The sequence below is a fragment of the Ooceraea biroi genome, chromosome 11 (genome assembly GCF_003672135.1).
Source record: "Ooceraea biroi isolate clonal line C1 chromosome 11, Obir_v5.4, whole genome shotgun sequence".
NCBI lineage: Eukaryota > Metazoa > Arthropoda > Insecta > Hymenoptera > Formicidae > Ooceraea > Ooceraea biroi.
In genome coordinates, this window is record NC_039516.1 from 6,734,811 (window position 1) to 6,751,111 (window position 16,301).

Here is a 16,301-nt window from a genome sequence, read left to right on the forward strand (position 1 = left end):
TACTTCCGCGTTGAGTTACTTCCGGCGTATAAGTATCGTAAGATTTTGCGACGAGTTTCACCGGAAAGTGCACGATCACGGACTTTGTTCGTATCGATAATGTAATTACGGCGCGGAAAGCGCGCTCCTCTCAGCATCAGTACGCGCCAGTAAATGCACATTTCCTGCCCATCCAACGCGCGACGATGTCGTTTCGAACGAAACAATTAAAGTTTCAGCAGGCAGCCGCTGCAGTGACGAAAGATTATAGCGCGCGACGTGCATAATAAGAGAAAGGAGCGAGAGAGAAAAGAGAGAGAGAGAGAGGGAGGAAGAGGACATATTATAACTTCGAAGAAGCCGCATATATCGCGCTTGTCAGAAGCAATGGCGGGAAGGGTGACGTTGTAGCTCGCGCCGCTAACTCGCTTGTAGCACACCGCTCGCTCGGAAACTATACAAGAGGATTATAACTTCCGCCGGGTTACATGTAACCCGGCGCTCGTTGGGATAAAATATTGGCTTGATATTGAACACGTTGTGCGCGAGCCATTACGATTGCATCGCAGCAAGCGGGTCGTTAAGCAAGTGCGCGGTGTTGGCGGCAACGAAGGGGGTGTATCTCGTGCTACGGTGGACAATCTCGTTTACAACCATCGAATAAGCGAAACACAAAGGATGAGGAAGGACAAAGTAAAGTAATAACGGATCATCCAATCTTCATTGCGATTCTAACAGACCCTTCTTGTTCCCGGCAACTCGACGTCGCACACTGATGATTGTTGGTAAGTAAAGATGGGGATTAGTACGACTGGGATAATGGACCAGCGTTATCCCGAGGAGATTGCAAGACGTGGATGGCGGGAAGACGTATTTGAAAGGAACAAGATCGGGAAGTGGTCAGCAAAATGTTTCACGTCGAAGGCTCTCTTAAGAACCGGAGCTCTTTGAAAGGGTTGCACTTACCACCATTTGATATATCGCGTCGACTATGTTTAACATCTCGTCCCTCGTGATAAAGCCATCGTTGTCCACGTCGTACAAGCGGAAGGCCCCTGAAAAGAGACGGAAGGAGGGAGAGAAATGCAATTGATCTCCATGAGTGAAACTCAGCAAAGTACAAAATTCGGAAGAATCGTTCGCGGTGAGATGGTTTCTTGTTTCACGTCTCTCTCATGAACTTGCAAATTCTCCTCTCTTTCTCTTTCTCTCCCTCTTCGCGACGGAGCCTGATTCGCGATCGCAATATCCTGGGCGAAGCTGTACATCTCATTGCCGTTTCCTCACTTTTATCTGAGAATGTCATCGTTCATCGATAGCGATAGTTCCCACGGATTGAGAGAGTCTCATTTATCATCTCATATTGCGACGATCGTCTTTCATAGCCCGTCTCGAATTTTACGTGTAACGATTCTTCTCCCATGATACGTGGATCTCCTTCCTTCGAAACGGAAATTTGCGGGAATCATGGGCACAAATAAAAGCGATCTTCCTCGGTGTAATTTTGGATAGTCTAATTTTGTCGAAAGTTCCATCTAATTTTATCAATTTTCCGGAGACATATAAAGGACCATCTCTGAAATACGCTGCCGAGATACCAATTTCACTACGACCACGAAAAGTTAGAAACGGCGAATTTTTTTATCTGCCTAAGATAAAATCAGACGACTGAAGTTTTCGACTATCGCGAGTAAATCAAATGGGATACGTAGCTATGAGATTCGGGGCGATCTTCCGCAATGTATCCAAAGTAGACGAGCAAACAAACTGGCTCACAAGAGAGAGAGAAAGAAAGAGAGAGCGAGAGAAAACTCTCCTAAATTCGAGTGGATAACTTTCTTGAGTGGGGATAAGGGGCGAGATACTCACAGTGAAGCTTTTCGTCCAGGTTGCCGCGCGACGTCACCGAGAGCGCCCTTATGAACTCCTCGAATTCTATCGTGCCATCCTGAAACAACAATCCGACGTATCCTCATTTTGTCGCACGCGAAATGCCCCCACCCACGCAGCTCCAGGATCACTTGGCGATCGTGTTTCTCCCAAAGAGGAATAGTTATCGGTTGCTAGTCTGGCAACTGTCGGCTGATATGCTGAGCAAATAGTTTTCGCTGTCTCAAATATCTTGCACGATAGCGCAAAGCCCGAGTCTCGCGACAGAAATCCAAGGCAAACTTCCGCTTCAAATATGTTTCTCGATAAATGCGCCCGAGTCGCGGAGGCGAGAAACGCCAGTGCACACTCAGTCGTTCGAACAGAACGAGCCAGCGCTGATTAAACAACGCGATCGATTCGTATCCGCGAGATTGACGTTTACCCCCGGCTCTTAGGGTGAGTTCGTTCAGAGCGCGATCCACTATGTAAATTAACAATTCATTCTTATCTAATGCCAGACTAAACAAATGCTTAACCGACAGTTAAATGGCAATAAAGACAGACAGGAGGACAGCGATAACGCCGGTGGCAGAGGGAGAAAAATAATTTGGACGGGCGGACTGGAGCATATCGCGTGATCTTTATTGCACGCGAATGTCGACTTGGCGAACGTGGATTCGAAAGGCATAAGAAGCTCGTGGAAAACTACGGGCACCACATACACACGTGACAAGAAACTCACGGCGTTCTCGTCGAAGACCCTGAAGACGAGGGAGGCGAACTTTGACGGGTCACCGTGGGGGAAGAACTGCTTGTAGATCTTTATGAAGCCCTGAAATCACGCGAGTGTCATGTGTACCTGGAGCTTTCTGCCTGTCATCGATTATTTGAGGTAATTAATTCTTTCCTCTCCTATTGTTGTCACTTGGCATATATATTTTAAATACATTCTGTATTGCGAATAATGTATCCTTTATTAGCAAATTTTTTAAATCTTATAGAAATGTTTGTACAGTAAATATATTCTTTGTTATTTTTTTCACTTTGACAAATGACTTTAGAGGAAAAAGAGGAAAGAATTAATGTACTTAAAACATATTTGTCAGTACTACGTACCTGTTCTGTGAGCAATCCATCGGGGCAGTCTTTCAGGAATCCTTTGTGCCTAAATAACGAGATGAATCCAATGTACTTTGCGTCATTAGTAATAAATAAAAAGATGAAAAATGTTCGTCTTGAATCTACTTGTTTGGAAAACCTTTATCTCAATTAGCCGTGAGTTTGAACTAATGTGATTCTGTCGTCAATTATTTTCTTCTATCAAGAGATCCTTAAGCCTTAAGATCCTTAATCCGAAATCCTTAATCATCTTGATCAAGCTTCTACAAGTTTCACGATAACAGGTGATTACCTTTCTCAAAGTCCAACTTACCATTGACGGATTTCTTTCTCGGTGACTGAAACAGAAACAAAAAGAATATTTGAAGAGGTAATTAATTACTGGCTACGATATATACACCTATATAGCAAGATCGAGTTATTCCACGCGTGAAAAGTGCAAGAAAAAGCACACGCGACAGAGAGCATCGTAAAAAGAGAAAGAGCGAGACAGCGACAGAGAAAGAGAGAGAGAGAGAGAGAGAGAGAGAGAGAGAGTCAACGGAGAGAATTACTGTTCCATTCCCCGAGCTCGTATCAACTGCCATGTGATTTATCGTACGACGGATTTTCTCGGTAAATTCAGTATGGAGGTACATGTCATTGAAAAACTCGATTGTCCCGTGAGGCGATCAAATTTTTATACGGCGCCGTGTGGGGTCCGAATCGTTTTTCCTTACGTCAACCGAAGGATGTTTATACGAGGAGCGGAACGTTACGGAACGATTCTTTTCTTACATTTCAGTTGGACGTGAAACAAAATATATCGCGACTAGAGGTGACGGATTATAAAAAGAGAAGAGCGATCGCCGCAGTGCAGGAGTGATTCGGAAGATTGAATTTATTTGTACGGGTGGAGAAGCAATATCACCCCGCGAGAGGGACAATCGATAACAGCGATTGTGCTCGCAAGACGGATATGTGTGCCGCTGGAAGAACGAAAGTTTTCCCCCTCGGATTCTCGTATTTAAGGATTACCCGGCGTTCTTTATGTCGGCGGTCGAACCGCAGAGTATCGGGAAGGAAAACAGGGAAGGAAGATTAGCGACGGACACTGTAATTGCCGTCTGTCTCGCCGGTTCGCTCCTCGAACTTCGAATCTGCGAAAAGTGCTTGTATCCACCCCAATACCCGATGGAGAAAGATGATTCAATAAAATCTAGGTAGGGAGGCGACGCGGCGAAAAATAATCTGTACGGTTCGACGTATCAAAGTCGCGCACATGGCAGACACGATTCTACATATCCCTCTGGATCTTGTGTAAGGAGCGCGCATTATTTTTTTTTTCGACGAAATGTTTCACTGAGATTGCATCTTAATTGATGGCTAGGTAATAGTTCGCCCTCTAAGGAACACATGTGTCGTGAGGAAAGCACTTTGCGTCTCTGTACGACAGCTGAACCGAATGTGTTACAGCGGCACGGAGAAAGGGACAAGGAGCAAAGGGCAAAGGACGGAAGGTCTCTCGGGGTCGATAGAACTACTAGAGAATATGAAGAGTTTTGTTGTTTATATGGTAATCTTGTGTCGCGTACTGTGTACGGCGCAGTTAGCTTTTACAAGCAGCGCGGCAAACTCGTCCTTGTGCGGAGGATCACCACGATCTTACAGTGCCAAATCGGCATATTATTCCGATCGACAAATTTCGTAGCCGCGTCCTCGTTTCCCCGCGAGTGCAGTGCTTGCGAAGTTTCTCATTGGCGAACTCGTCAGCGAACTCATCGGCGAACTCGTCAACAAGTTGCGTGCGCATTGTCATCCAGAGTAAAATCTCTTTCGTCAGATTAGAAGGGAACGACTTCGGCGAGACTGAAGACGTCGCATAATATCGGGACACGCGCGATTAAGCGGAACAGATCGCTAGCGATTATCGCGTGGACCAAACGCGAGCTTGCCTCGGATCGATCGTTGCTTCCTCGGAGACTCCCGCGACAGATGGCTAGGCCCGATGTGAATGGCCGAAATATTCCTATAACTATGTAAATGCGATTTGCGCGACGCGTATCGCGTCCGTCGTCGGTAACGGATTTGATTGTACCGAATCTGCTTGCTGGTTTTTACGACGGCACGGAAAAAGCTTATTTAAATGCGGATTACTGATGCAGTGCGCTTGACATACACGACGCCCGATATACATGTACGTATATATAATGAATAATCCGGAGACCCCGTCGTTCTGCTCTTGATTTTTTATCGTGTAGGTACTTTACTACCGCCGACCGAAGTGCCATGAAACATATCTCGCGGGGTATCAATTTCTCATTTAATATCCAGTACACGAGGTGTGCCCTCGCCATTTCCGATGTGGAACATTCGTTAATCCAAAGAGTTTAGCCGTGGGTGTGCACGAGATGTAACGACGGCAGTCACGCTATTTCGCAAAGAACATTCGACGCGTCAGCGCAAACGGAAATTCCTTTCGTTTTTCACGCGATTTACTCGTCGCGGTGATTTCCGAAGCGGCATGTTAGGTAGTGTCTTAATTATCGGCACGTTTCGTGGCAGTCGTCTTAACTCGGCTCGACTTAACGGACAATTTTCACGATGAAACTATATGCACCGACCACAAAACTTTAGCAAATAAAACGCGCGAGCTGCGTTTCTGTACGCGCGCGCGCGAGGTTTGTGTGTACGCACGAGTTGGCACGCGAATTTCACTTGTCGATACACTCTCGAGTCCCGTAATTGATTCGAGGGCCGAGAGGATGCTTAATTGGCCGTAGTTACTCGTCTACTGCTGGACTTAGGGCTTACGCCCACTAAATTGCACCCTTCTTCTTCCCCATCGTCCATTTCCGCCCTTTCCGCCTTTTCCAATCCGCTTCTCCCGCGCTTCCATTAAATCTCTCGATATCTTCCCGACTGCAAACTTTTTCCACGACCGAGGGAAAAGCACTCTTGGCTTTCTATGTGTCTCTTTATTTTCCTCTTTCTCTTTCTCTTTATCTTTCTACTTTCTAAATAATAATTCGGTTTATTGCGTTAATTCGTACGTATAACTTTGCTCGGAAAAGAGGATTAGCCACGGCACCGAAATTTCCTTGCGTGATATATCTATCGCTTAAATACGAAATTATTTTACCATAGTACACACGCCCACATTTAATAGCACATACACATTGAAGAAATCAATTAACATGAAAACTGCAAGGTTTTAGAGTATATCTAGAGGTGTAGAAAATTAAATTGTTGACTGTACATGCCGCGCATTATTTATTACGTTTTACGTATGAATTGACGAACTATGTATTGATCAATTGAACAATTTATGAATTCCAAAATAGAGTTTTTGTTTAATTTTAGATGTAGCAGTTTTGTAAAACTGTTACGATCTTTTAGAAGAAAGTATTGTAGAAAGGATGTCAGATAAATAGAATAGATTGGAAATAATCAAGAAAAATAAAATTTATTGATGCTTATTTTCATTTAAATTAATTCTGAGAACAAATGGCAAATGACCACGTTCATTAAGAAGATGGAGGTTGAAGATTAAATTAAGATCTATTAAAATTATCTTAATTAAAATTTTCTGAAGCCGTCCGGATTTTGTTCTCTGCGTTGCATTCGTCATTCGAGGAAGTGAAAAGATCATGGTTCTCAGTGTCTCAAGATTTTTAGTTACCGACTAGTTATCTGCCAAACGTATTCAGGAAATTGTGAACAGTGGTTGTTCCCCAGGTCTCTACGTGTTCTTCGGCATCTTTCTTTTTTCCGGACACGCTCTCTCGTGCTCCGTCTCGCGCGCGCGAGAGAAACACCCTCTCGCTTTTCCCTTTCGCCATCCGGTAATAATCTCGGGGAGCCACTTTTCTCAAGCGCATCCCTCCGTCGTGCGAGCACGAGTTTTTCTAATCTGCGGCATCGCCCGTAAGAGGAACACGGAGGAACATCGAGGACCGTCAAAAGAGGGATCGTCCCAGAGAAATTCAGTGATATTGCTGTCACCGCCTCTGTCACCGTGCTAAGGTAATCTCAGCTTATTTTCTGGCGGTTAGCTCGACGTTTTTCCTGCCACCGTTGTTCGTCTCGTCTCGTCCGTCATTCGTTTCGGCGATAAAGTCGAAACTGTCTCGCCAATCGACTCGCGCCCTGCGGACCTACCCTCGCTTCTCGAATCGCGTCGTGTTCGTCGCATTTGCAGATCGTATTTTCCATCGGCGATCTATTCGAGGAGACGCACACATTGCTCGTACAAATGTGCCCAATACAGACCAGCCACGTCTCGTCGCTGCCATTAATCCGCTGGATATCGGGAAACGCTCGCGCCAGATCTGATGAATTTTTAGGCCGCGCATAAAGCCGGTGTGAAACGCGTAATATCGCGCGGCTGTGATACCGAGTACTTTATTTTGTAGAGTCACACGAAGTCGTGCTTAATCGCATACCGCAAGTGCAGTGCATGAATCTTTAATTAATTCCGCGTGAGTTCTCGGCTTACCTTATGCTCCGCCGTTATTCAAATTCGCCGTTTCGCTGCGGTACGGGCAAAACGACAAAACTAGAGCGTGGCAGCCGACTGTCGAGCCCGGTATGAGACGTTTATCAAAATGATCGCGTTAAACGCAGTCGTTCCTGTTTTATGAACGCGACAGACGTTTACGACGTCGCGTAATCTCCTGAGATGCATGCGTCATCCATTGTTTTAATTCTTTGCATGCTCGGCGAACAGTCTTGGCTTATCTTTAATATAGCGTTTGTATCAAAATTACGCTTCATGAAATTCAACTTTGCCGAGATTATACCGAGCGACAAGAAAAGTTAGTTGCATAAATGCTTCATTAAATCCTTCATTTCAATATTATGCATTTACATGTGGCTCGTACTTATATAAATATATGCACGGATATCCTGTTTATTAATTATATCAATTATTTAAATAGGCTGTTTAAATACTAATCTAAATAAGAGTTTAAATTGTCCAAGCTGGCGTTCGTGTGTACTATTATTATTATATGTTAATATGTTATTATATGTTAATAAATAATTATATATAATAATCAAACTCCTACAAGAGAATCAAACTTTTACAGAGCTTTAATGACTTGTAATAAGCTTACAAATGACAAACGTGTGCTGTACATTCCCGCCGAAATTTATCTGTGTGGCAAATAAGTAAAGATCTCATATAAAAATAGTGTTAGTGAAATGACATTATCTCGATTTACTCTGGTTCGTTCGAGTTCCGGGATTCATTTAATCATTCCAACTGGTGGTGGTATTAGTAGATAAGACAGGGGAAAAAGAGAATCGAAAGCAAGCTTGTAGGAGTGTGCCTTTTCAAATGGTTGCTCCGAAAACTCATCTCGATATATACCGCCTTTATCCCACGAGAACGTAATCTCTGCTTATTTTCCTGGCGAAGGCGAAGAATCCCCATCGTCGACTCATTGCTGAGTTCCGATCGATCGGTCGGCCGATCCTTTTGGGGGTGAAATACACCCCGTGGCTCCAAAGAGGAAGCCAACTCGTCGGTCTCTGTGCGCAAGTTTTATTAGCTGGTCGGTCGGATAAATAGCAAACAAAATTAGACGAAATTTGCGAAGAAATATCTGATAGCGATCATTCTTCACGATCCCATCCTCTTGTTCAATGTTCAGTGTCCATTCGAATAATGTGGGTATTCCGCCCTTTCCCTCGACCTGGAGTCAATTGTCTCCGGAGTATTTTTCCACGCAGACCACGCCGTTCTTTACGAGCGGAAGTGACATGACGGTGGGGAAATAAAAGAGGCATAAAAAACTTTTGCCGGAGAAATTCGTTCCGTTGGAACCGTTCTGATTGAACGGGAAAATATCATCCCCTCGGGGGCGCCGAGATTTCAAACAATCATCGGAGGTGAATAATCTGTCTGGTTTGCAAACTCATGTTGTCAAATGCAGCGATTGTCATAATAAAATCCCGAACATTTGCTCGTGGACCATTACTCTGAATTTCGTGATGGGCGTTACCATCGTGAATAACTTTGCACGGTTAAAAGAACGATAAAAGGGGAGAAGCAGAGAGGAGAAGCAGGCGGGCGAACGGGCGGAATAGTCGAAATGACCCGAAAATGGCGAGCAGCCGGTGGGAAAGAGCACGGGTAATTGCGTAACTTTTTAGTCCTCGCGCGTGACGCGCCTCCTCGCGATAATCGCTCGTAAAAGCCCGCGTCCTCTTCGACCACGTCAAGGAGCTTCCGCGACGAGGTCGCAGGAGTCGTTAATTAAAATAGCTTTAGAAAACTTTACCGCCGGGATGCGCGTGACGACATGGAGATGGGAAAACTTTCGAGCGGTGTCAACGGCTGCCGCGCGTAAAAGAACGATCATACTGAAAGCCTACGGTGGATTTTCCCTGGTCTTCCTCAAATTCTCGTTAACCTGGGACTGCGGGGGGATACGTAATTTATGCCCCAGAGACTCATAATCGAAGCCCCATTACCATTCCATTTCGACTCATCGGAATTATTAATAAGTTTTGCTTTTCAGTTAATTAAATCGAATTATTTAACCTGCGAGAATATAACAGTGCCCGATATTAAATTTTGATTATGCGAATGATAAAATATAATGTATATATATCTGTCTGGTGTATCTGACAAACACAAAAGTGAATTTTTATGTAGCACATGATAAAAATTACGATTTACACATGGATTGTAAAGTGCAACTCGCGTGATTGTATGTACATGTCATAAAAAATTGCACATTTATTTGAAAATTACGAGGACAAGCGTTAACACCTGCAATGAACATCGCACAATACATTTTTATTATCACGATATCTCTATTTTTTATCAATAAAATAATAATTCTTCAATCGAACGTTTTTTTTATAAATCAGTGTCGTGAACTGCGAACAGATTAACCGTTTATTTCCGTAAGTCTCACTTGGTAATAAAAACTTAACAAACATACAAAGATAGAAGTATTTCCCAGAAACAGAATGCACAGCGCGATTTACTTGTATAATCCGATTCGTTGCACAAGAAATTAATTGCGGACGTTTAATTTTCGAAATAAAAACATAGGAAACAAAGTCAATTGAACAATCTTCTTGCGGACGGAAACGAGTTCTGCACAAATAAACATTCACATTTCATATAGAAATAATACGCGAACAATAAAAAATATATATAGTACATACGTGAAAATAAAATATTTGTTATACAGTTTCCAATAGCCTCGTGCACGGAGAAATATATTTTTTCTCTCAATGGGGACTGTCTCTCGCGCTTCTGCCACAGAGACGCGTAGCATGTGGTCTGTTAAAAGGACATAATGCGTCGGGATGCGTCGGTTCGCTGCAAAATGCGGTGCCGTAATACCCCGCGATACGTAAGCTCCTCCATGAGGATATGCAACGCCTGGTTGCACGTAAATGCCACCCGTCGCGGATGCATTGTCGTTGCACGCGGGAACATTCTGTTTGCACACATGCGGCGGAAACGTAAACGATTGCGCAAATATGTACGGCGAAGGGTGGCAACGTCGGCTTTACGAGGGGAGAATTTCGGAACATTGTGCCGCTCAAGTGCAAACGCAATTTGTACAGATGCGTTGTTTATAAGCATCGCGCAACTCGCGAGTCTCATAATTGCAAGAGCTCGAAACGTGAGGAATAATTCAAAGTTCGTTCGTGAGCCCCGACCGGAAGTGCGCGACCGTGGAGTGGCGCGAAACTGGCCGCCGGCCACGCGTTGCGTACAGGAACTCTAAACAGAATGTCGCGTTTCATCGCGCTGATTTAAACAGCCGGGCAACCCATCGTGGCGGAAACTCCCCCGAAGTCACGAGGAAGTTTCGATATTGGCGTCGCAACCTTTCAACCAAGACTAATATAATTCTCGTTTATTAATTAATATAATGAAAGAGTAAGGGCTGTCGGCAAATGTATTTCTCGTAATAACAAATCTAATTAGACTAAATTACACCGTGCGTTTTATTTCTGAGAAACTGAGCACGCCTCTACCCTTGCACATTATTCATAAACTCATAAATATTTTTTATTGTTGAGAAAAAGGTCAGCAGGAACGATTCGCATTTTCACTTTCGCAAAAATATCAATGCGGAGGATGATAGGTCCCATGTCAAAAATAGCCGCTTCATGCAACGGCAATGCATCCCCCGGGGGACGGCGATGGCGACGACGCCGAGTGCGTCGTCGTGTCGCACGGGCGTAGTAGTTCGGACGATGGGTTCTCTTCGTTTCCGGCGGAATTCAATTTCCACGCAAGCGTTATCGAGGCCCACCCCCTCGGCCGCCCGCTATGCAGATTGCAGATCCGTCGCCGCACGCTGCAGCCACCACCCTGTCGTCGCGTTATCATCGGCATCGACGCAATTTACGACACGATCGCGCCTCGTCTTGCGTATCCGATGCACGTGCACGCGCACGACGGAGCAGCACACCCCCGCAATTTGCGACGGGGCACGGTGCCGTCACCATGGTAGAAAGATCAACGAGGGTAGATTCACGCATCTTATTAGCGGGCGTCGTCGACGCTGTGACCTTTAGGTGGTTCTCGTGGAGGAATATCACGTTTTGATGCTCCGTTCTCTTGTGCTCGCTTAGGCTAAAGGAACTCGTAAACATGATGACTCCCTTTGCGTGCAGTGATATGATGTGCAGCTCGAGATGCGTATGTACACCCGCACATTTCATGAGCGCGATGACGTATCATTGTACGTAACGTAACTTTCATCTGGAGCGTCACTCGTAACGTAAATTTGTAGTCTCATGTGGGCGTAAAGGTTGTGGATGAAAATAGTTACGGATCGAGGATAAATTTGGCTCGGATATCTAATGATATAGGTATGTCTGATTACTTTTAGTTTTACTAGTTTTACTAGTATAAAAATCGGATTTTTTCTTTATTCTAGTTTTACACAATGTAAATAATTTTCGCATAATCCTCTTATCTCCAATTGAAGAAGGGATGCTGCGGTTTTCGAGCAGCTTGCCGAGTGAATTAGTTTCGCGAACGCGAGATTTACTATCCGGTGCAACTGGAACAACTGGTTGCAAAGTGCATTTTAATAGAACGCTTGAATTAACGGGTGCTGTCCCGGATGTAACGCCGCCGAATCCGGTGGAACGCATTGCAACGCAGCGCGAGAATATTGCAACGGCTCGTGCACGATATTTACGGGATATATATGTGCCGCGATCGTGTAATGCAATTGGAACAATGTCTCGTCACGTTGATAGAGGCGGATTAAATTAAATTTTGACGATTCGAGCGTTTACGTCACGCGTGCGCTCGCAATAAACTCGCGCCGGATAGAAAAATAGGGAACGTAACTGCGCGACGCGTTTTATTATATTACCTGGCAATAAAACATCGTCGCGAAGATATGGCAGGCACGTGCGGCACATTACAAATTAAATTTGTAGTCGCTCGTGCGTGGTCGCAGCCTAGCGACACGCCGAATCTCCGCGCGTTGTCAGTGGCGAGAGAGAAGTAACGAGGATCAAGAATTCCATCTTCCCGTTACGGACTATTACGAATATTCGATTGTACTTTTACTAATCACATGATAATTGCTCGGCGCACGGTTCTAATTACGCGCGCAATTGATTAATCGTCGAAGACGTTCGAACAATGACGGTTCAATAACGAGCTGCGCGGCAAATAATTGATTACCGCTACTAGACCTAATTAATAATGATCAATTAAGTAAGAAACGTGCGCACAGCAAGGCGTACACCAAGCCATCGTGTTTGCGTTTTCATCGGGCCGCTGTGGAATGCCTCACTGATGACATCAATTCCTTCAGTGGTTCAGCACGAGCGATCTAGACAAACAACCCCATCGAGATCCACGACTCGATAAATCGTCGATCTGTCCCTTGATACACGCTCCGACAGAATCTCTGGATGCACGCTTGCGCCCGCATGTCACGTCTTACCTCCTACACACGCCCCGTCTCGTCTCGCAAGTCCAATTATCGGGATATATATACATAACGCTTTGATAGACATGCGAGATGGAAATGTGCGTCGCGGTTTATGCTCCCGTGCGGGGCGAGACAACGGCATTATTGAAACGTGACGAGATGATGGTACGCATCAAACACACTCGCGAGAGAGAGAGAGAGAGAGAGAGAGAGACAGAGCGCCAAAAGATCTCTCTTTAATCTCTTTTTAATGGCGACGAAGCAGTTTCCATGTCTTTTAATGGAGAACGTTCAATCTCGAAGGGAATGTAATGACCTATTTTTTTAGGATTTTTAATCCGTCGTGAAAGAGTCCATAATCTAAAATGAATCCGGCATTCGAATAAATGGAAGGACGTATCGAATATAAAATACATTACGCGGTATTAATTGTTTGTGATTATACAGATATATAACGATTCGACGCTCGTAAGATCCTACCCGTGTCTGTGGGATGTTTTGCACTTGTTCAGATACGTGTGAATCACACGTACGAATAAATGCAACAAGCGTTAAAGAAGTATTGAGCGTTTGATGCGCTGGCGGTAATTAATACGCGCGTGTAATCCTAAATAATCTTTGCATCGCATCACGTGCCGAGTCCATTAATATTTTTCACCCGTCGAAATTAGATCACGCATATATGTATGAATGTAATAAATATCTCACGTCGGATATGTGCCGAACAAAACCTCGGCCGATTATTGTAGCGCATTAATTAACGCGCGTAATTAGCTGCGTTTTTCGAACTATCTGCGCAAGTACCTTTGAGTGCCATACTTAATGCCAGTTGAATTTATTTATTAAAATTGCATTAATTATTCATGCGCTTAATATCATTATCAAGTATGGAATAATGTGACATTACGTTTATTTATGCAATAATTCAATATTATTATTATTATTACAAGTATCGCAATTTTGTTCTCGTTGCGATTCACGAATGCTCTTTCGTGAATTAAGCGTAGGGAAACGTAATTCATTTCGTGACGCCATCGAATTGTCATGGCGCGGAGTAAGTAATCACACTTGAAACTGCACGGGCACTTCAAACGATTTGCCGTCTTGAGTTCTCCGCATACATCCAACCATAAAGTTCATACGTTACGTAATAAGAGCTGACGCGGAATAAAGTTCAGCTGCAATAAATCTTCGACATTTGTTGCCGCAGCTTTATCAAATTGAAGAAAAAAGGAACACGGTATCATTGCTTAAGAAAAATAGAAAATATAGCAGAAATAATAGTCGTAACTCCGCGAGGAGATCTACGTGCTCGTACGTTCGTCCGTTCGTTCTATTAGATTGTCCGTCATTCTTACTCGTCTTATCTTCATCTTCCACTCTTGGCATAAAAATGAAAATTGTGTTTGCGCGCTCGTGGAGGGGCATGTAGAAGAAATTTTAAGGAGAAGTAAAGAGGCGCGACGCGAAGAGCAAGAGACTTAGTTCTTCCTATCTGTATTCCATTTTCTTAGAATAAAGAGCTATCGTACTATATAGGAGGTACCTTCATCCGCCTCTGGCACGTATGCCGGTCTTGTCGGAAGAGAGTGCACCGTGTCTTCTGATTTTACTGATGAAATCCCGTGGGATGCCATCGCAGGCGGGCGCATACGCGTCACGCATCCGAACAACCGGAGTAAAAAAATATTTTGCGCAAGCTCTAAAATGGAGGTGCCGTACCGGCAGTAACTATCTCCGTGTGTGCATTGCCCCGCAGCTTAAATTACCTCGCATCGCAAAAAATAATAATTTATCTCGGCAAGCATTTGCTTCATCTAATTAACATCGGTTCGTTGCGTGTGAAAAATGTTGTTTTCGACAATTTCCGGCTAATTTTCGAGGAAGCAAAATTGAAATCGTATGTAATTGAAAAAAATATCAGCAATGCTTCGCGTTCTCGTAATTCTCGTAACATCTGTTTGAATAATGATAGCAATCTTTGAATTATTTTATTTTTTTTAATATTAGATATATTTGTACAAATATATCTAATATTAAAAAAAATAATAAGATTAATAAACTTTTCATTCATGTTATGTTCATTATAGACTTCTCTTATTCATATTAATGTTAATATCGACGATGCAAAATGTGCAGCAATTCTCTCAAATAAGCTTGCACTACGCAGTCAGTATTTTGACCAAGCACATTTCTCGTGCTTTTATGTTCCTGCGAAACCGGAATCGCAAGATCGAACGTGATCGGCATTTCACGCTGAGAAACATTATGGCAAGACGTGTGTGCCGCCGCTATTACTCGCCAGTCTCTTAGGTTTTATGGCTAATAAAAGAATACTCTCGGTCTTCGCACAAACAAAATACAGGAACTAATCGCAAGATAATTGGATTTATTTCGAGAGGTAAAGGTCGATTATTTGCTATACGAATTCTGAAAAATGCGGAACAGGAACTAGGTTTTAGCGAAGTAATCACGTACCTCTAGAAAAATATTCGTTATTTACAAATTTCTCACGTATAAATGTACCGCGGCATTTTTCAAGCGAGAAACACGACAGATACCGCAACTCGGAAAAAAATTACGCGAAGGCATTGCATCTTCTTAACTGAACGGGACGACTTAATGCAGATGCTGATCACTTAGTGGATAAAGTTTTCGCTCTTCCAGATACGTAATACTGCAGCTGAAATTTTTCGGAACGCTCGACGATATTTCATTAACGTTATCGTGCAATTCTATGTAAAGCCCACGCTATCATTCGCATTATAAAGAGAAACCGTTTCTGCCATGTCGTTCGATTAAAGTCGAATGCCTGGAGATGTCTTTGAGCTCGACTCTTTCCCTCCGACTCACTGGAAATACACTCGTTCCGCTCGTTCATGATCATTAATCGAATTTCCACGATCGATCGGGCGTGCACCGGGGTTAACTTTTTCCTTACTCGGAAATCGAGTGCTTCAGTCCTATTAAACTCATTAAAGTATTCTGGATACTTCGAATTCCTTCAAGAAGCTGATGAATATCCTTCCTATTCAATTGTGCTTGTACGCAAGACAATATAACACACAATTGCCGGTGTCTTTCGCGAAAGTCGTGCCGCGAGACAAGCGGGTCGCGTTAAAAATTTTTGCAATCCGCTCTGGATCTTAATCGCCTTGTTTTCCTCGACTCGCACGAGTTGCGAGACGGTACTTTTCCGACATCAGATATTTCTCTTTGAACTACTGTAAGCGTTCCCCGTACTACCGTTGCGTGTGGTAGCTCACAAAAAAGTTATATGCCCGTTGGCTCCAGATCTCTGCACTCTCGTCACGAAACAACTTCCTGGTTCACCGATGAAGATCGTCCGATACTACTAAATTAAGCGAATAAAAAGCAGATGAGAGTTGTCTCGCGATGCAGGAGCATTGATCT

At 43.8% G+C, this 16,301-nt stretch overlaps 1 protein-coding gene across 2 annotated transcripts in view; it reads right to left on the minus strand.

The window, feature by feature from the left end:
* The window catches only part of LOC105275829 (frequenin-1), a 44,732-nt gene that overhangs the window by 14,286 nt on the left and 14,145 nt on the right, over positions 1–16,301 (minus strand). For both annotated transcript variants that reach the window (XM_011332966.3, XM_011332967.3), the window contains exons 3-7: positions 3,284–3,308; positions 2,968–3,016; positions 2,594–2,683; positions 1,849–1,927; positions 946–1,034 (exon numbers count right to left, since the gene is read on the minus strand). In XM_011332966.3, coding sequence (XP_011331268.1) covers positions 946–1,034; positions 1,849–1,927; positions 2,594–2,683; positions 2,968–3,016; positions 3,284–3,308 — 332 coding nt within the window. The remainder of the gene's footprint in view (positions 1–945; positions 1,035–1,848; positions 1,928–2,593; positions 2,684–2,967; positions 3,017–3,283; positions 3,309–16,301) is intronic.